An 18,852-nucleotide genomic window follows, 5' to 3' on the forward strand; every position below is an offset into this window, starting at 1 on the left:
TCACCATCAAAGGGGTGGAGGTTGGCGGCTCGTGCCTGCTGTCACACCCCAGCTCCCCGAGAACCCCAGGCCAGAGACCAAGCTGTTCAGACAGAGGAGGGAGGCCACTCCTGCTTCGCCGCCCTCCCTACACCCTCACCTTCTCCCTGCCTCAGGCCCTGTTGGAATGTGACAAGAGTCATGGCCAGGGCATGTCCCAACAGCAGGAACACACGCTCTAGCCCGCAAGGCTTCCCTCAGCCCCGAGCTCTGTTTAGGTGAAGGCAGCGGGAAGATTGTTTATGCCCAGAAGGCCACCTAAGGTTACTGCCTCCGCTGGTCCCTGTGGTGGCTGCTGCCCCCCTGCTGCAGCCTGGTTTATTACAGATGGGGGCAGAGCTCAGAACCCCAAGAACTTGGAGGGGACCACAGGTGATTCAGTCCCGCCACCGGGGGCAGGTGAGAAAGGCTTATCCAGTGAGGAAGGGCCACACAGTGTGTCAGCATCACTGAGCCTGGGACCCCAGCATCTCAGCTCCCCAGACTTGGGTGTCTACACCAGGGTTTCTCAGCTGTGGCACTGTCAACATTGTGTGTTGATCATTCTTTCTCGTGGGGGTGTCCTGTGCCTCACAGAATGTTTAGCAGCAGCCCTGGCCTCTACCCACTACATGCCAATGGCACCCACTCCTGTTGTGATAACCAGAAATATCTTCAGACATTTGCCAGATACCTGAGGAGGCGGCGAGGGGGGACCAAAGTCACCCTGTTTGAGAACCATCATTGCTCTAAACTGCCTTTTTTAGATTTCCTCTCCTGTGCCTTCCCCTCCTCATCACAGAGTCTGTTTACCATAGTGTACACGGAGGTAGCCTTTGGGTTCCTTCTGGAGACTGCTAGGAGCCTTCTTTCCAGCATCTTCTTACACCTCTACGAGGCTTTTCCCTGGTATTCTCTTGTGCAGCCCATGTTCTCCAAACCTCTTAGTTGTTTGCAGATGCTGAGAGATGAACAGGACAGATGTGGGGTAGGAGAGGGACAGGACAGGGCCAGGCCTATTTCAGAATTGCGCATGTGTGTAAGCCACGGCCATGAACAGTACACAGACACGCATGACTCTTCATGGAGCAGGCAGGAGCCCGTGCTCCTAGTCCTCTCCCGCCTCCACGCTGCCCCCTCAGACCCTGTCCCATGGCTTTCCTGCCTGACTCTCCCTGGGGTGCCTTCCAGGTCCCAGACTGGGCAGGTGGCCGGTGGCACTGACAGGCGGCTGACACCCGGTTTCCACTTTCTTCCCTTCTCCGGTTTCAGGAGCTTTTGGCAAGAGGAAGTGGAGGGGCCGTGGGATGCGGAGAGCGGAGGGCTAGCGCCCGGACAGCGGAACAGAGCAAGCTGCTGACAGACCGACGGTATGTCCTGGTGAGGCCTGCACCCCCACGTGGCTCTCTCCTGGGGAGGCTGGCAGGTGAGGGGCAGGCAGGTGGCGCCTCTTGTCCGGGGGCTGGTGAAAGGAGACTGATGGAGGCTAGTGGGGCTTGGTCTTCAGGACCCTGTCAAGCTCGGAGACCCGCTGAGGAGCCTGGGTTGGGTGAATACCCTCAAAACCTTACTTTCTGGTTACAGTTATTTTATTTTGCCGTTATATTTTTTAAGGTAACGTTTAGTAACCATTGCCTAAGTGCCAGGTGCTGCTCTCAGTGCTTTACCTAACCCCACAGTCACCCTGTGAGACCAGCGCTGCTCTTGCCCCATTTCAGAGCAGAGGGAGCTGATATGTGTAGAGGGCAGCTTTCCCTTCGAGGCCTCCTTCTGAGCCCACACAGGACAGGGTGGCAGCCTTCACACTCGCCGCCCACTCCTCGGGCAAGTGCATTCTTCCTGGTGCCAGGCCCCAGGTCTTGCCTTTCCCCCCCTCTGTTCCCCTTGGACCCATGCCCCCCTCAGCACTCCCCTGACTCCTTGGGCGCTGACACACCAGCACCCAGCCCTTCTAGTGACCCCAGCCATGCCCGAGTCTGTGGGCCTGCCTGGTGGCTCCTACCTTCGTTCCCCTCACCGTCCTCTTCCTCAGTCCAGAGGCCACTTGCCCTCATTTCTGAGGCTCCTCCTCCCTGGCTTCTCCTCAGCAGGTTGAGGAGCCCTCGCCTCCCAGAATGACCAGTGCGGCCCCTGCTAAGAAGCCCTACCGCAAGGCACCGCCCGAGCATCGGGAGCTGCGGCTGGAAGCTCCTGGGTCCCAGCCTGAGCAGCAGGTCAGCAAGACCGGCACCCCCACTTTGCCTGGCAGAGGTGGGCCTCTGAAGCTGGCCGTCTGGCTGACTTCTCCCGCCTGAGGGGACTCTGGCCCCCTGAGTTGGGGTGAGAGTATGGCATTGCTGGTGGGGGCAGTGGGGGCTCCTAGAGGCCAGCCATGAGCACATGTCCACATGTCAGGAAGCCCCAGAGTCTTGGTAGCTTTGCAGAAATGACCCCACACATGCAGTATTGCTCTCTCTACGAGAGGCAGCCCCCCAGACCGAGGGGCCCTAACCTGCTGGAGGCTGGGACTCATCCTCTACTGGTGGAGGAGAGCCGTCAACCTGCAGCCCCTCGGGGGGCTGTGGGGAGGCGATGCTCCCGCTCCTTCCACCAGACCAGCTGTTGCTCACTGTCCCCGGAAGCCAGGCCCTTCCTCCAGCTTTACTTCGGCTCACGTTTGTTAAAGACATCGGTTATCCTCCCTCATTAAGCTCACTAACAGGAGGAAACGAGTTGGTGGTGGTTTATTCTTGCTACCGGTTTCCTCCCTGTGGCAATGCATGGAGTGCACTTACAGAATGTGAGAGTGTCAGCACATGCTGAGCATCAGGGCACCATGGCCGCCTTGGTCAGAGTCAGGGCAGAGATGCCGTGACTGGCCCATTTCAGCTCAGAGAACAGTGAACAAACAGGCCAGGTATTGTGCTGGGTGCCCTGGTTTTGTAGACGAGGACCCCAGGCTCAGTGAGGATAATATAACCAGCCTGTGGTAGAAACGGATCGACTCCAGGTGTTAGTGGCTCCAAAGTCCATGGCCTGGGTCACCCACCGCATTTTCCTGACCCTGACTGGCGTTTGAAGCAGTCAGTTTTCTTTGGAGTGACATTTCCCTCTTGCCACAGCACGTGCCTGTTCAGTGCTGTGTCTGGCTGAGCCCTGACTCTTGGGCTGTGACCAACATAGGGATTTTGGGAGGGTGGGGTAGGAGGTTACAAGCAAGGAGAGACGCTTCACTCCTCTGTCAGGATGAGCCCAGCGGTTCTCCTTCTCTCATGCACTTGCTCCTCCCAAGCCTCTGTGAGGGCCTGGCTCTGCATGATGGTCAGAGCTCGGGACCCTGCTATCTCTCAGCCGGGTTTCTTCATTTCCCTGGAAGGTCTCTGCCCCGGCCTGCAGGGCTCAGGGTCCCGGGGAACCGCTGAGAGGCTCTTTCCCTGGGAGAGGTGTCATGGGCACCAGGGCTTATTTGCAACTGGCTCTAGGCCTAAGAGGGATTGGAGCTGGTGAGGGTTGGAAGGGGTTCTTGCGTCTTCTAGTTGGCATGGGAAAGTGATCGAGGCTTGTCTGGGCGTTACTGGATTGCCTCCATCTCTGCAGTACACTCACTGCAGCCCACTTCTGCTGTGAGAGTCTTTGGGCTTCAGAAATGGCCCTTCCCAGGGCTTTCTGGAGGGTGGGCCTAGCAGGAGGCCTGTGGCCTAGAGCTGAGCCTCAAGCTTCTGTTCTTTTGTGCCCAGGAGTCCCTGACTGATGCAGAGAGGATGAAGTGAGTATCTGCTGCCCGAGAGTCTGCCCTGCCTCAACTCTGTCCCCTTAGCTCCGGGCGAGGCTGGTGGTGTAGTTGGGCTTTTCCTTGGATTAGGTAGAGGTAAATGTTGGGTTGGGGGGGGGGGGTGGTTTAGGGACCCTGGGAGGAGGCTTGGTGTGGATATTCCTTTGAAAAAACAGGTTTGTTCCATGGGCTGCAAGAGAACCTGGAATCAAGGAGGGGATGGCTCTGAGGGCTTGCTCTTGCCAGCAAGCTCTTCCCCAGCGCCTGGCCCTTCTGTGCCAGCTGCCTCCCTGGAGCCCTTCCTGTCAGCCATGTGAGGCCTCTGGAGAGGGGGCAGTACTGGGCTGGATTTCCAGGAGATTAATAATGGAGCAGGCTGGTAGTGCAGTGGGGAAACTGGAGCTGGGGGCTTGGTGGCTGGCGGGCTTGGGCTGTAACCAGAGACAGACTTAGAATCCCCCCACCCAATTCTGTCTTATTCTTCTCCAGTGAGGGGGAGGGTGGGGGGACGACCATCTACTATCCCCTCTGCCTCCCCCACTCTCCAAGCCAGGCTGTGTTCTCTGGGCCAGAAGGGCTGAGGTTCAAGAGTCCCCTGCCCCTAGTTGCCTGACTTCATGTCATCCCTACTTCCTCCCTGACCAGCCTGGGGCTCCAGGGCTGGCCCTTCTATCTCTAATGCCCCTTTGCCCTTGACTCCTTCCCTGCCAGGCTGTTGCAGCAGGAGAATGAAGAGCTTCGCAGGCGCCTGGCCTTGGCCACCAGGCGCACCGAGGCCCTGGAGCGCGAGCTGGAAATTGGGCAGGACTGCCTGGAGCTGGAGCTGGGCCAGAGCCGTGAGGAGCTGGACAAATTTAAGGACAAGTTCCGCAGGTATGGGAACAAGGGGCTAGGACACACATGCACACATCTCCCCATCATTGGGGATTAGCTGGAAGAGGCCTCATCTGATTCTGGTGAAAAAACTGAAGTTCGGGGAGGAGAATGACTTGCCCAAGATCCCTCCTGAAGGAGAGGCTGAACAGGGCCTGAGGAGCAGGACCTTGGCCCAGGGCCTGCCTTGTATCCCTCTCCAGGCTGCAGAACAGCTACACAGCTTCCCAGAGGGCCAACCAGGAGCTGGAGGACAAGCTGCACACGCTGGTAACCTGTCCACGAGGGCAGTCTGGCTGGCACTGTGCTCACAGCATAGCAGGGGGCTAGGACTTGCCAAGGGAATGCCTTTCTGCCCAGGGGCTTGGGGAGGGGAGCGGGGGCAGTGGTGGGGAGGGGACCGCAGTGTGCTCTGCAAGTCAGGACTGTCTTAATGCTCACACTGTTTCTCTTCTCTCCTCGTCTTCCCCTCATGCTGCCACCGTTGCTGCTGCACTCTCCTCTCAGGCCTCTCTTAGCCACAGCTGGATTTTTGCAGTTGCGTCTGAGTTGTGTGTTTTCTCCCTTGCCCCGGCCTCCTCCTCAGTGGAGATCTGGGATTGCCGGGGCCCTGGTCATTTCCCTCTGCCCAGTCCTGTTCTCTTCCTTATGTGAGGCCTCTTCAGTAGTCAGTGCCTCCTTCCTAGGGGACAGCTGGGAGCCTGCTCTTGGCCTAGGCAGAGGTACTGATTGATGTCACTACTGAACACACAGCCCCTCGGCTGCACTGGCAGCAAGCCCAAGCCTTTCGGGGGAAGGGGCCGTCGACGCAGCCTATGACCTGAAGATCAGAAGGCTGCTTTGGAGCCGGCAGCTCCCTTCCAGCTCATCTAGATAATCTCACAGCCACCCCCACCCCCCCACTCCCCAGCTGCCACCCAGCCTCCTCCCTCCTCCCTCTTCCTAGCCTGATCCTGGAAACACCCACATACATAGGCTTCAGTGCCTGGGTTTGCACGGTTCTCACCTCTCAGGTACAGCCCCTTGCCTGGTGTGTAGAGTTCCCTCAAGGGATGGGCAGCCTCTTACACTGCTGGGCCCAGGTCATGCTCAGAAAGCCCCAGCCCCACAGTCAGCCCGGAGAACAGGAGAGTGTCTGGTCTCCTTCTGTCTGTCCATTGTCTGTCTCTATTCCATCCGCCTTGGCTGCCCTAGCACTTGTGGCTTCCTGTGTCTCGGGCTGGGAGGAGGGAAGGGGAGGAAGGGCTGGCTGGGGCGTGGACTGGGTTCACCACAAGTCTCGTGCTTCAGATCAAGAAGGCTGAGATGGATAGGAAGACACTGGACTGGGAGATTGTAGAGCTGACCAACAAGCTGCTGGATGCCAAGAACACCATCAACAAGCTGGAGGAGCTCAATGTATGTGCACTTCCCCGGCCTTCCTTGCCTGTAGCCGGCTATTCCTGGCCCAGCCCTGCTCCCTGGGGCAGGGCTGGACTCTGAGCCACATTTGTATCTACAGGAGCGGTACCGGCTGGACTGCAACCTGGCTGTGCAGCTCCTCAAGTGCAACAAATCCCACTTCCGTAACCACAAGTTCGCTGATGTGAGTACAATACCTGCCCCAACAGTGTCAGTCCAGCCTTTTTAAGACTCTTCTAACTCCAGTTTCTACATCTCTCTCCATCCCCTTGCCTTTCACTACCCCTTTCTGCTTTGCCTAAATGTCTCCTCGCAAGCCAGTCAACTCTGCCACTGGTTGGTATCCTGTATGCTGTCACTGGCCCATCACTAGGGCTGAGGGTTGGCCTGTTGGTATTTTTGGAACAGAGACAGGGAGAGAGGGACTCAGTTTCAGGATCCCATGCAGGAAGGAGGGGTGGCCAGAGCTATCAGCCATAAGAATATTTAGAGAGTATTAGGCCCAACTGATCCCCTGACCCCAAAGGACAAACTCTAGACCCAAGACCCTCAGGCCCAAGGTTGACGGGGCCGACAAGCAGTGGGACATTCCCAAGGCTGTCGATCAGTACAGAGCCTCAAACTTACGTCTGGTTTGGGCAGAAGCTACTGCTAAGATGGGGAAGATAGAAGTTCGAGAGCACGTGGGCCTTAGCACCAGTTCTGGGTTCAGATCCTGCTGGTGTTAATCAAAAGCTTCAAGTTATTTTAGGCCCAGTGAGCCTGTTTATGTGTGAAATGAGGATGTACCTGGGCGTGCTGCAAGCACAGGAGACAGCAGAGTGCCAAGCACACCGTGGTGCTTGCATGCGGTAGCCGTGTTTTGCCATGATTCAGCCTGTCTTAGGTTGGGATCATTCATGTCTCTCTTCTCTTCTGTTCCTTTACCCCAGCTGCCCTGTGAGCTACAGGACATGGTTCGGAAACATCTGCACAGTGGTCAAGAGGCTGCCAGCCCGGACCCTGCCCCCAACCTGGCACCAGGGGCTGTGGTACCCACCTCGGTCATTGCCCGCGTATTGGAGAAGCCAGAGTCTCTATTGCTCAATTCGGTCCAGTCAGGCAGTGCTGGGCGCCCCTTGGCTGAGGATGTCTTTGTGCATGTAGACATGAGTGAGGGTGCCCCAGGTGACCTAGCCAGTCCCCCAGTCCCTGGCAGCCCCACCCCTCAACCCAATGGGGAGTGCCACTCTCTGAGCACTGCTGGGGGCTCCCCAGATGAGGAGGTGCCTCTGCCGGCCTTTGAGAAGCTAAGCCCCTACCCCACCCCATCTCCACCACACCCTCTGTATCCTGGCCGAAAGGTAATAGAGTTCTCTGAGGATAAGGTGCGAATCCCCCGCAATAGCCCCCTGCCCAACTGCACGTATGCTACCCGCCAGGCCATTTCCCTGAGTCTGGTGGAGGAGGGGAGTGAGCGGGGCCGTCCTAGCCCAGTGCCCAGCAGCCCTGCCTCCACCCAGGCTTCACCCCACCACCAGCCCAGCCCAGCCCCCCCAATACTCAGTGCCCCAGCCAGCTCTGCCAGCTCTGAGGAGGACCTGCTGGCCAGCTGGCAGCGGGCATTTGTTGACCGCACTCCACCGGCCGCTGTGGCCCAGTGCACAGCTTATGGACATGATGCGCTCCCCGAGCTGCAGCGCCAGTTTGCTCTGAGCCCCGCTGACAGAGGGGAGGAGGTTCAGGCACCTTCTTCCCCACCTGGTGAGAGTGGGCTTTTGCTGCCAACAGAACCCAACTCTGGCCTTCCCAGGGAGGAAGATGAGGAAGAGCTGAATCTGCCCATCAACCCTGAGGAAGAACAGCAGAGCCTGCTGCCCCGTGATACTGGCACAGAGACAGGGCCTGGTACTTCCCACACTGAGGGCAGGCCCTGGGCACTCCCCGGCTCCAGCCGGCCCCAGCGCAGCCCCAAGAGGATGGGGGTGCACCACCTACACCGCAAGGACAGCCTGACCCAGGCCCAGGAGCAGGGCAATCTGCTCAATTAAGGCCCCTGCTTGCCTTCCTGCCACTGCTGCACTGGGACTGCAAGGAGACCTGATCCCTGCAGCTCATTGTCCTCTCCCCGGCCAAGCCTGAACTTCCGTCCCTCTAGGCCTGCACAGCTCTGTTCCTTGGACGGGGAGGGCCAGGTGGTGGGCCACACCAGGCCTTTCAGCTGCATTGACTGACTGGCACCAGCTTGCCTCATGGTTTTCCCCTTCTTGAAATAGTTATTCTCCAAAGGTAACATGCAGCCAGGGCTCAAGATCTTTCTTCAAATCAGTCCAGCCCAAATCGGGCTGTTCTGGGGAGCTGAGCGGCTTATCACATCAGTGTTCATCCTCCATCTTCCTCTCAGAGCCATGAGGTGTTGTGTTGTTTTGTTTTTTGATGAGGGGGTGTTATTGGGATTATTAACCTCTAATTCCTATTTTCTATTAACCTTTCTATTTTTTACCTGTTTCCCTCTCCCCCCGAATCCCTTGCACAGCCATTGCCTTTAAGGGGCCTGGCACAGCGTGCCCTCCGGGGTGGGAGAGGGCTGACTCAGGGCTCTCCTTAGCTGTTCCCTCTGGAAGGGAGTGGAGGGCGGGTCTCGGGCCTCCAGCTGGGCTCTAGATGAGGCCTGGCTCCCCTCCTAATCTTGGCTCTAGACTGTTACTCCCAGCTTTGGGAAATTTTCACATTGATGATTTTAAAATTAAATAAAACTATTTTACTGTTATGGACTAATTTGTCTATTACTGACGGGTCTGCTCCCCATCCTTGAGTATTCCCAGTCCCTGTGATGTCCTACTTTTTGCTGGTGATTCTCCCTTGCCCCACTCTGCCTGGGCCTTCCCTGCGCACAGAGCATCAGGCAGTGGGAGAGTGTGTACCTTAGTAACCTTGATGGGGCCCCTGTGTCTCCCCTTGAGGTAAGAGTCCAGCCCAGCTCTGGAGGCAAGCGCTTTACCTTAGTTACATTGTTAGAGGGCCTGTGTGAGGTGTCACCTAGCAGTGCAAGGTCTGAGTCAGACTAGTTTGAGACTTGGGGCCAGGGGATGCTTTGGCTGTGGGGTGGCACTGCCCCCTAGAGGTGCCTAATGGTAATGCCACTTCCTCCCCTACTGCCAGCTCCAAGTGACCACAGCCATACACCAGGTTGTAGAGTTCATAAAAATCTCTTCCGAGCCAGCGGGCTGCAGCCAGAGCTGCCAACAAGTCCAGAGCCATTGCCTTGCGTTCGAGGGCCCCCAAGGCCGGTGCTCATTCACAGCTTCCAAAGCCTCCCATCACACTGCCAGGAGCTGCCAGAGCCCCAGGCAGCCCCCTCCCTCCCAAGCCCCAGGGCCTGACCCTGGTATCGGGCAAGGTGCTGGGACAGAGGCGGATGTAGTCATGTGTGGAAGCCCAAGTGGAGAGTCACATCTCGGTCTCCGCCAACAGACTGTCCCCTAGTCCTGACGTCATTAGCACCATCTGAGAGCTGGGATCTGTGGAAGGCAAGAGGGGTGTTCAGACCACCATCTGTTCCTGCAATGGGGCCTATAAATAGGAAGAAAGTGGACCAGGTTTCCACACCCATCCTCCCGGGTCCCAAGCCTCTTCAGACCTGGCTCCCATCAACCCACAAGGCTCTTACCGCTGGGGCACATCCAGGAACTGCTTCCCCTCGGGTGGGCGGCAGGCTCCCGCCCCCTCTCTCCTTCCTGGGTGTGACCAGGCCCTCCTGCCACCTCCTCCTCCTCTTCTCCCTCAGAAAGGAGGTCACAGATCTGCTGCTGCAGCTCTGGGCTGATGCTGTTCTCAGCCAACACCAGGCTCCGCAGAGCTGTGGGGTAATTCTCTACCATGTCCAGCAGGGTCTGGGGCAGAAAAGAGTATGGAAAAGAATAAACTCGGTTAAGGTGGCTTCCTTGACTCCAGCCTGCCACCCCTTCGTTAAGGCCACGGACCCCTGGCTAACTCCCCCTCCCCCACCCCCAGGCCTTCCCCAAACAAGATGTCTCACCTGAGCAGACTGGTTGGTGAGCCCTGTGCTCTCCAAGTCTAGGACCTCTAAGGTGCGACTGGAGGCCACAGCCACAGCCAGCATCCCTGCCACATGATCACCTTGGGAGACAGCATGCACACACACGTACTCATCTACATTCATGCACAGCCCTGCTAATTAACCCTTCCTCCCAGACAGCTTCCCCATCGCCCTAACATCCTTAGGTCCCACCCCCAGGCCAGGAAACGCTGACAATTGGTAGGTAGCCAGGAGCAGAGCATTGTGATTGGTGAGTGAATGCATGAAGCAAGCTGGAAGTGGTGATGGATTCTTTGATCTACCTGTTGGTCATCTATCTGGTCCTCCACACAGGTGGCTCCTCTGCTACCTCCCGGACCCCCCTCCATTTTCCCTTCCCCAGTGTGGGGGTTACCGTGGCAACCGCTGGTCCCAGGTTCTTGGATGGGGGGTGGGGTGGTGAGAATCTAAGGAAGTTTTCTTGAGCCTCACCCAGGGGGTTGTAGTCCAAATTGAGGACGCGGACCTGGGAGCTGTGGGCCACAGCAATGGCAAGGCGGCTCCAGCCCTTAGGGGTGATGTCAGGGTTGGCACTCAGCGTTAACTCCTTCAGACCTGGGCAACATCGCAAGGAGAAGCCAGGATGGGAAAGTGTCAGGCCCTCTTTAAGCTCCTACCCTGCCCTAGATCTCTGGGGTGTCCCTAGTGGCTGGGAGGCACCCCACCCCCACCACAGAACTCCAGTGCGTTAGAGACCCGGCCCTCCCTGCCCACCAGAACTGGATTTCAGATTCTCCATCCTGTTCAACCCCTAATCCTCCTCCCTCCTGAAAATATTTAAAATACATTCTCACCCACACTGTCAGAGCCCTCCGCTCTGGGCCGGGGCCCCTGCCCTCTGCATTTAGCTTTTCATCAAGGCCACACCAGCCCCTGCCCTTAGCAGGGCCCTGCTCACCAGACTTGGCCCCGTCTGGGGGGAGGAGGCCACAGATGAGGTTGATGGCTTCATCACCCAGCATGCAGTCCCCCAGGTCCAGAGCCACAAGGGCAGGATGGAGGGTCAGGGCTGGGTTCAGCAAGGCCAACCCCGCGTCTGTCAGGGGGCTCCCATGCAGGCTGGGGGGTGAGACCGGAGAGCAGAGGTTACAGTCGTCAGCCCTATCTGTGGGGGAAGAGGTGAGCCCCGAGGAGAGGAGGGCACTCAGGCCTCGGCACTGAGGCGAGGCTTTGGGAAGGGGGAGAAAGGAAATTCCAGACTCTAGACTCTAGTCTAGAGAGGAACGCAGGTAGATGGTTTCCTGGGACCCAGGACAGAGGGCAGAGAAGGGGGTGGGGTGGATTAGGGTGCCTCGGTAGGAGGATGTCGGGCAGTGTTCCTTTTGGGGGACTGAGGAGCTGCCCCAGAAGTCCATGCGGTGACTCGGTGAGAGGTGCACGTGCCCCCCCAGGAAGGGGTGGCTATTCCGTCTGCTTTGGGGTGAGGCTGCGGGTGCTGGTTCCGGAGGAGGGATGTGCCGGGAGGGTGGAGGCAGAGGGGAAAGGCCGGGTGTCAGGGGAAAGAGGGAGGCGGTACAGAGAGGCTCAGGAAGGTGCGCGGAGGAAGGGGCGGCAGGCAGTGCGAGGAGGGACCCCTTTCGGGACAGCACACTCACAAGAGGGACTGGATGGAGCGGTTGGTCCGCAGCGCCTCCGCCAGCTGCTTGATGCGGCTGGGGCTGGACACGACGCCCAGGTTAAGGTTGAGCTGCGCCAGGGACGTGGCCCCGGCGAGGGCCCGGCAGATGCGACCGAAGTCGCGGTCGCAGAGGCGGCAGCCGCGCAGGGAGAGCAGGCGCACGGCGTTGTCGCGCAGGCCGCGGCAGATGTCCCGCACCTCGGCGCCCGACAACGGCCCCCCTGAAATCTGGATGGAGCTGGGCAGCATGGTACCCACGGCGGGACCTCCAGTGCCGGGGCCGGGGCCCAGGCCGCGGGCGAGGCTGGTAGGGCCCCGGGCGCGGTCGGGGCTCAGGTCGGGGCCCGGGCTGGGGTCGCGGCCGGAGCGGGCGCAGCGGCGGCGGCAGAGGCGCAGGAGGCTGCGGAGGCGGCGGCGGCGGCGGGGGAGGCGGCGAGGAACGCCGGGGCCCGGGGCGGAGCCGGTCGGGGCGGCGGAGGCGCCGAGGTCGCCCGGCGGGGCGGACCGTGCCGTCCGTGCCTCGGCTGTGGGCCGGGACGCGCGATCGGCGGCCGCCCGGGCGCTGCTGCGCGCTTGTCCTCGTCTCTAGCGGTTGCGGCGGCCGCTAAGGGGCCTCGGCTTAGGACGCGCGGGACCGGTCACCGCTCGGAGTCCGCGTCCACTCCCTCCCTCCCTCCAGCCCGGCTCCCCCTACCGCGGCCGCAGGGAGAGCCCGAAGCGGGCCAGCGGGCAGCGGGCAGCCGGCAGCGGGCGACGGGCGATGGGCGACGGGCGACCGACGACCGGCTGCAGCTCGAGCTTCGGCTCCTGCGCCGAAGCGGGCGGCGAGTTCCCATGGCAACGTCCGCGTCACCGCGCTCGCCACGCCCCTCGCCCCGCCCTTGCCCGGCCCAAGCCCGGCGGGCCCACGAGGTCAGTGCGCGCCGGGTGGTTCCGAACCGTGGGGCCGCTCGTCCCTTCGGCTTCGGTCGCGCACGGGGCGCGGGGCGCGGGGCCCGGCTACAGGTAGAAAATAGGTGTCAGGGTGGAGGCCTGCGACCGACAGGGGTGGGGAGGGAATGGGGGCACGTGACATGGAGATGGTTGGTGTTTGAGACCATAAACGGGTTCTTTTGCCTATTCTGCCGTCGTTCCCCATTCCTAAAGATCAGACCCTGAGCTCATATTGTTCGTATTGTGGCCAAAAAAATATATCATTAAGACGCATGTTAAGGTTTAGTGCTAAAATAGCCAGAATGGTCAAAAAACAATTGCCAGCTGCTGTGAGTTTTTAGGAGCAACCGGAGAGGGGCGTGTGTGAACAGAGAGAGAGAGAGAGAGAGAGAGAGAGAGAGAGAGAGAGAGAGAGAGAGAGAAGGAACGCTGACTCCTCTAGGGTTTGTGTGTGTCTAGGTTACTCAGAACCGAGCTTTGCCCCGTGAGCCAGACAAAAGGAAGTGGGCCATCTCAGCTCATGCAAAGTTCTTCTGTTGAAAGTGTCTTTCCCTTTTTTGTGCTAATCCACATCCCCCACCCCCCCCCCCCCACCCCCACTTAGGGTTCCCAAAGTTGAGCCATTGGAGAGGGGTGTGGCTGTTAAAAACCCTCCCATTCTGAATTCCCACTCAGTTTATAACAACAGCAGGGGCCACATTGTCTTGTATGACTCAGCAGCTCAAACTGTCCTCGGACTGCATCAGTTCGCCTTGCCAGACTGAAAGGTCCTTGACACCAAAGACCAACTTTCTGGCTTCTTTTATACCCTTTACAATAGCTTTATTTCATAGATTGGGCAAATGGGGAGAGAAGATAAAGTGGCGTGGCTGAGAACGCACAGATGATCCACCGGAACCAAACATGGCAATAATGAGTGACATTTCCAGCTCTCGGGGGCTGGAGCTGGGAAGCAAGGCAGACCTCACCTCCCATGCAGAATTTAAGGAGCGCCGAAAAAACTCAGTAATCAAGATGAGTAATATTTTAATGCAGTATTTAAAAATTAATGCAGCCCTAGCCAGTTTGTCTCAGTGGATAGAGCGTCAGCCTGCAGACTGAAGGGTCCCAGGTTCGATTCTGGTCAAGGGCACATGCCTGGGTTGCAGGCTTGATCCCCAGTGGGGGGTGTTCAGGAGGCAGCCAGTCAATGATTCTCTCTCTCATCATTGATGTTTCTATCTCTCTCTCCCTTTCCCTTCCTCTCTAAAATCAATAAAAAATATTTTAAAAATTAATGCAAAAAATCCATGATGAACAAAATGTCAAGATTGTAAATAAGATAATGTGTTAGTCTTATGATCCTGTTGTTGTTATTGTGCAGTGGAACAGTGGTTACCAATCAGCCCAGGGTTCCCAGGCCTGTGTAGCCCTCAGGCCCCCACCAGGTGATGTGCACAGGTGACTGTGGCAACACTGGCTTTAGATGGAGTTGTGATTTTTAGTCTTAGAGCTTTAATTAGCTTTTTACTCTCGGTTCAAAATAAGTGAGTATTTGCTAAGTGAACATAGGGGTGACATTTTCCCTTATCTTTGTTTCCATACGACTCTTCACAGCATTTCAATTTATAAAGAACTTTAGTACACATCATTTCATGTAATTCTCAAACAAACAAAAAATCCTGATTTTTTGGTGGTGGTGTTACCCTCATTTTAGGAAAAAAGGAACTAGGCCTCCGATTAAGTTCCTAACCCAGCAGTATCAAGCCGGCCAGTGACGGAGCTGGGCTTCTGACCACCCGCGACCCAGATCCCACCGCGAGCTGCCTCACCAGGTTGCTTCCTACTCTCTACCCAACCCTCTGCTTCCACCTTCTCAGCTCTGTGCTCTCATGTCTGTCTCTGCCATTTTCCCAGGGGGTTGTGGATGTGCTTGTGTGAGTAAGTGTGTACAGTGATATGTGTGTTTGCTTCTGTGAGTGTGTACACATGTGGGCGTGCACGTGTGTGTTCAGGGTATGAGGACACGTGGCACAGAACAGAAAATGTGGGAAGGAGGACTGCGGGTGCTGCGGTAAGGCAGAGCGCCCCTCTAACTTTCTTGGACTCAGGATGGCATGTGGAGAGCTAGCACAGCCCTGCGAGCTGAGTGGACTGACCCCATCCTCCATCCCCCGGAGCTATTGCCAGGTCAGTGGCAGGCCACCGCCCCTTTTGTTGAACAATATGCCATTGTATATATACACCATATTTCAATGTGCCAGTGTATATATATATATTGTATATATGTATACACATGCTCAACCTTGATGAACATCTAGGTTGAGTTTTTATCATAAATGGTTGTTGAATTTTGTTAACCAATGTCACCTCAAAAAGTTCAATTAAAAAATTGCATCTGGCAACGAAAAGGTCATCTTTGACGGCTCCAGGAATGGCTCAATGGGGAGTGGGTGTCGAGGAAGTGGAGGCAGGGAAAGAGCAGGCGTGCCTAGACCAATTCCAGCATGTCATAATTTTAAGAGTTTCATCAAAAGGTTGATGAGACTTGGGGACTCAACAGGGTTAAGTCATACACATAGTCACCTGTTGGGAATGGCTAAAGCCATTTCCCCAAACCTGAATAGGAAACTGACTGTGGCTGCCAGACAGTTAAAGGGCATCTTAATCTACATGTTATTGCCTCCTACTGGCCAAACACCTGAACAGCCATAGGCCATTCCCCAAACTGACAATGCTTCTGTACCCTTTGAAACCTTACCCTTTGAAGTGTATTACCTCCCCCTTGCCTTAGGACACTTTGTGTTAATAAAAGCAAGGGTCCTAGACAAGGAGGGAGTCTTCAGTTCCTTTAGCTGAAGGTCCTCTGACCCCCAATGCTTTTCAAAATTATATCTCATCTCCGGACTCTTTATTAGTCTCTGGATTTCTATGTCATCTACGCTCAGCCCCTTTTCCAGATTCCTGAACCCTTCTTGATGCTGGGACATGAACCCCGGCATAAATGGACGCCCGAAGTGGGACAGGAGCGCCAACAATAAATGGCGTTCCAAACTGGGGCTTTCTGAACCCTGCAAACACCAACAATACAGGTGAAGGGAAGAAGAGATCTCAGGCAGCGGCGGTGGGAAGTGTCCTTCCCTTAGAGGAGACAGCATGCTCTTCAGCAAAGGGAGTCATCTCTCCTGAAGTCCTCTGTAAATCTCACCTGCTGGTCGCGTGGGTGTTTGGACAATAGAAGTTCCTTTTCCATCTGTGCATGTATGTATGATGTACTGCCCGCCTTGTTCCAGAAGACTCCGTTGGCCCGGTTCCGGTCTGCCATGGAACACCTAGACTCAGCCTCCCTTACACGACTGTAGAGGACGACACAGGTCTGTACGTAAGCTGCCGGTTTCCAAAGCTGCCGTAGGCTATCGGAGCACAGAAGCAAGGGGGATTGGAACGGGAACACGCAGACACCGTCTTTCCCTCCTGGGGGAGCATAACTCAGCAGGTGCAGTCTTAGGGCTCAGCTGCTCCTACAGGCCTGTTAGCCAGCTCAAGTCCTGCCCAGCCTTAGGTCGTGCGGGTTAATGCTATGTCCTGGCTCTGTGGGCCTCTCCCCTCCTGCTGCGCCAGTCCCTGGTGAGGGTCCCTGACAAGCTGAGAGACCCCATCCCCCAGGCATGCCTCACTGTGCCTCTTTTTTTTTTTAATTTAAAAAGTTATTTAGTTACTTTTATTCCACCCATTTCTCCTACTCTCCCACCCTCTTCCTCTGGCAACCACCAGACTGTGGAGACCACCCCTGTGTCTGGCTGCAGGACTTTGTGACCTTGATGTCCCATGCCTCCTATTTTAACCTCAGCTGTCCTGTCTGGACAGTGTTTAGGGGTCTGAAGAGAATGCTGTGTCACCTCAGCAGGCCCCAGGCCTCTTGAACAAACTCTACCTTTAGAGCTTTTTTACCCAGGGGACGTCCAGATTTATAGCCAAGAAACCGCCTCCCCCCCCCTTTTTTAAAAAATATATTTTATTGATTTTTTTACAGAGAGGAAGGGAGAGTTATAGAGAGTCAGAAACATCAATGAGAGAGAAACATCGATCAGCTGCCTCCTGCACACCCCTCACTGGGGATGTGCCCGCAACCAAGGTACATGCCCTTGACCGGAATCGAACCTGGGACCCTTCAGTCCGCAGGCCGACGCTCTATCCACTGAGCCAAACCGGCCAGAGCGAAGCCCCCTTTTCAAAGGTCTGCTGAGGCTTTAGCTTTGAGATATATATATATATATATATATATATATATATATATATATGTATATATATATATATATATATTGATTTCAGAGAGGTAGGGAGAGGGAGAGATAGAAACATCAATGATGAGAGAGAATCATTGATTGGCTGCCCCCTACTGGGGATTGAGCCTGCAACCCAGGCATGTGCCCTTAACCAGAATCGAACCTGGGACCCACAGGCCGACGCTCTATCCACTGAGCCAAACCAGATAGGGCTAGTTTGCTTTTAAAATGTCTTCTCAGGGCCTTCATTTCCTCATTATCAAAATTAGAGATATTATATAAACACTCTCAAGGTCTAGGATTCTGTATTAATCAGGTTGGAGTACCTTAACAAAATACTGCAGGCTGGGTGGCTTAAACAACAGAAATTTATTTTCTCACAGTTCTAGAGGCCAGAAGTCTGAAATAAGGTCCAGCATGGTCAGCTCCGGGTGAGGGCTCTCTTTCTGGCCTGTAGGTGGCCGCCTTCTCCCTGCGTCTTCACATGGCTGAGTGCTGGTGCCTCTTCTCGTAAGGGCAAAGCCCTATTGACCTCACTTAACCTTTGTCGCCTTCTCACACGCCTCATCTTCAAATACAGTCACATTGGGGGTTAGGGCTTTAACGTAAGAATTTTAGGGGGACACAAGCATTCAGTCCATAACAGATGCTATGGTTGTTCTGAGGAAGAAATTGAGAGGTAGTATTTTTATATTTCCAATAGGGTGGGGCAGACGGGGGCGGGGGTTAGGGGGAGGTTGGCCACATCTGCTGAATGAGGGGAGAACTTGGGACTGAAGATGTGCACTTCTATTAAAAGTGGTTATCCTCGCTCCAGACTACTTTGGCACCCTCTGTGGATAGAAGAGAAGCCAAGACCCAGGTGTAGAGGGCGGGGCTGGGAGCCAGGGCTGGACCTGCCCCTGGGTGTCCAGGAAGGCCTGTGGATACTATTGGGGACCATACTGGCCAACTAAACATGACTGAGAAGAGTTAGTGTTGCTGACTGTGCTGAGGTTTATATATTAGGATGTGGGCTCCTATCAGGATACCAGCTAAGAATGCAGTCAGCGTGGAAGGAGGAGAGATGCCATCAAGATTTAAGCATTAATTTGTAGGATTTTAGAAATAGAGAAGGAACTGTCAGTGGTATCAAGATGGCAGCTTCACAGTGGCAGCCTCAGGGGCCTGGTGGGGAAGAGGTGGCCTGAGCTACCAGGCACAGGGAAACCTCTGAGTGTTTCTGAGGCAGGCGAGCCTCAGGTAGATGCAGGGCGAGCCTCAGGTAGATGCAGGGTGCTGGGGCCGCCCCTTCCCCAGGTGCTAAGGGCACTGCTGACACTGAGGCTGAGTACCTGTGAGGCCGGGGTAGCCAAAATAAACGGGGTGTCAGGATCAGGACCTGGAGTGGTGGTGGGCCATGGAAAGTGGGCTGCAGCTGTCAGGAGGGGCGCACTGTAATGTTGGAATTTTTCCAAAAGTGATGGTCAGGGGGCCTCAGGCGAATGAAGGGCACATCTTTCTTAGTCCCTTTATTAGGAAGGCAAGATGTTGACCTAGGTTTACTAGGGTAAAAAAATTTTTTTTTCTTAAGGAGTAATAGAAGTGTAGTGGAGAGAGGTAAAAAATTTTATTTCTGTTAAACCAGCGGGGCAGATGAAATAGGTGGTGGGGTGGATGGTGCTGTTTGGGTCGTGATTTTTAAAATATATATATTTTTATTGATTTCAGAGAGGAAGGGAGATAGAAACATCAATGATGAGAGTCACCGATCAGCTGCCTCCTGCACGCTTCGCACTGGGGATTGAGCCTGAAACCCGGGCATGTGCCCTGACTGGGAACTGAACCATGACCTCCTGGTTCATAGGTCGATGCTCAGCCACTGAGTAGTTGTTTTTAAGAGCAACCAGCACTCTTGAAGAGGAAGGACAGAACT

The 18,852-nt window shown here is 55.9% G+C and overlaps 2 protein-coding genes across 3 annotated transcripts; one reads left to right on the plus strand and one right to left on the minus strand.

The window, feature by feature from the left end:
- Window positions 1-1,290: 1,290 nt before the first annotated feature.
- On the plus strand, window positions 1,291-8,795 carry TJAP1 (tight junction associated protein 1). 2 transcript variants are annotated; one of them, XM_081094964.1, is made up of 8 exons: window positions 1,291-1,388; window positions 2,106-2,231; window positions 3,735-3,763; window positions 4,481-4,642; window positions 4,846-4,912; window positions 5,933-6,040; window positions 6,144-6,227; window positions 6,976-8,795. In XM_081094964.1, exons 2-8 carry the CDS (start codon window positions 2,133-2,135, stop codon window positions 8,071-8,073), a joined length of 1,647 nt encoding a protein of 548 aa, XP_080951090.1. In that variant the 5' UTR covers window positions 1,291-1,388; window positions 2,106-2,132; the 3' UTR covers window positions 8,074-8,795. The 2 variants fall into 2 exon arrangements, with proteins under 2 accessions (XP_080951090.1, XP_080951091.1); XM_081094965.1 differs by lacking the exon at window positions 1,291-1,388 and adding an exon at window positions 5,150-5,179 and having other exon boundaries at window positions 2,112-2,231.
- Window positions 8,796-9,214: 419 nt separating this feature from the next.
- On the minus strand, window positions 9,215-12,309 carry LRRC73 (leucine rich repeat containing 73). Its single transcript, XM_081094975.1, has 6 exons — window positions 11,717-12,309; window positions 11,020-11,180; window positions 10,554-10,676; window positions 10,062-10,162; window positions 9,693-9,915; window positions 9,215-9,543 (listed from the first exon to the last, which is right to left on the minus strand). Exons 1-6 carry the CDS (start codon window positions 11,986-11,988, stop codon window positions 9,473-9,475), a joined length of 951 nt encoding a protein of 316 aa, XP_080951101.1. The 5' UTR covers window positions 11,989-12,309; the 3' UTR covers window positions 9,215-9,472.
- Between the last annotated feature and the right edge of the window lie 6,543 nt (window positions 12,310-18,852).

This window comes from Myotis nattereri (genome assembly GCF_964212035.1).
Source record: "Myotis nattereri genome assembly, chromosome: 6".
Lineage (NCBI taxonomy): Eukaryota > Metazoa > Chordata > Mammalia > Chiroptera > Vespertilionidae > Myotis > Myotis nattereri.

Bases quoted from the DNA above. Each gene is read 5' to 3' on its own strand.
- TJAP1 (XM_081094965.1), top strand. From the start codon at position 2,133: ATGACCAGTGCGGCCCCTGCTAAGAAGCCCTACCGCAAGGCACCGCCC. The intron at 3,764-4,480 runs GTGAGTATCTGC...CTTCCCTGCCAG, and splicing joins ACTGATGCAGAGAGGATGAA to GCTGTTGCAGCAGGAGAATG. The intron at 5,180-5,932 runs GTTGCGTCTGAG...CTCGTGCTTCAG, and splicing joins GCCACAGCTGGATTTTTGCA to ATCAAGAAGGCTGAGATGGA.
- LRRC73 (XM_081094975.1), bottom strand. From the start codon at position 11,988: ATGCTGCCCAGCTCCATCCAGATTTCAGGGGGGCCGTTGTCGGGCGCC. The intron at 10,677-11,019 runs GTGAGCAGGGCC...GATGTTGCCCAG, and splicing joins CCCAGACGGGGCCAAGTCTG to GTCTGAAGGAGTTAACGCTG. The intron at 9,916-10,061 runs GTGAGACATCTT...TTTCTGCCCCAG, and splicing joins TCACCAACCAGTCTGCTCAG to ACCCTGCTGGACATGGTAGA.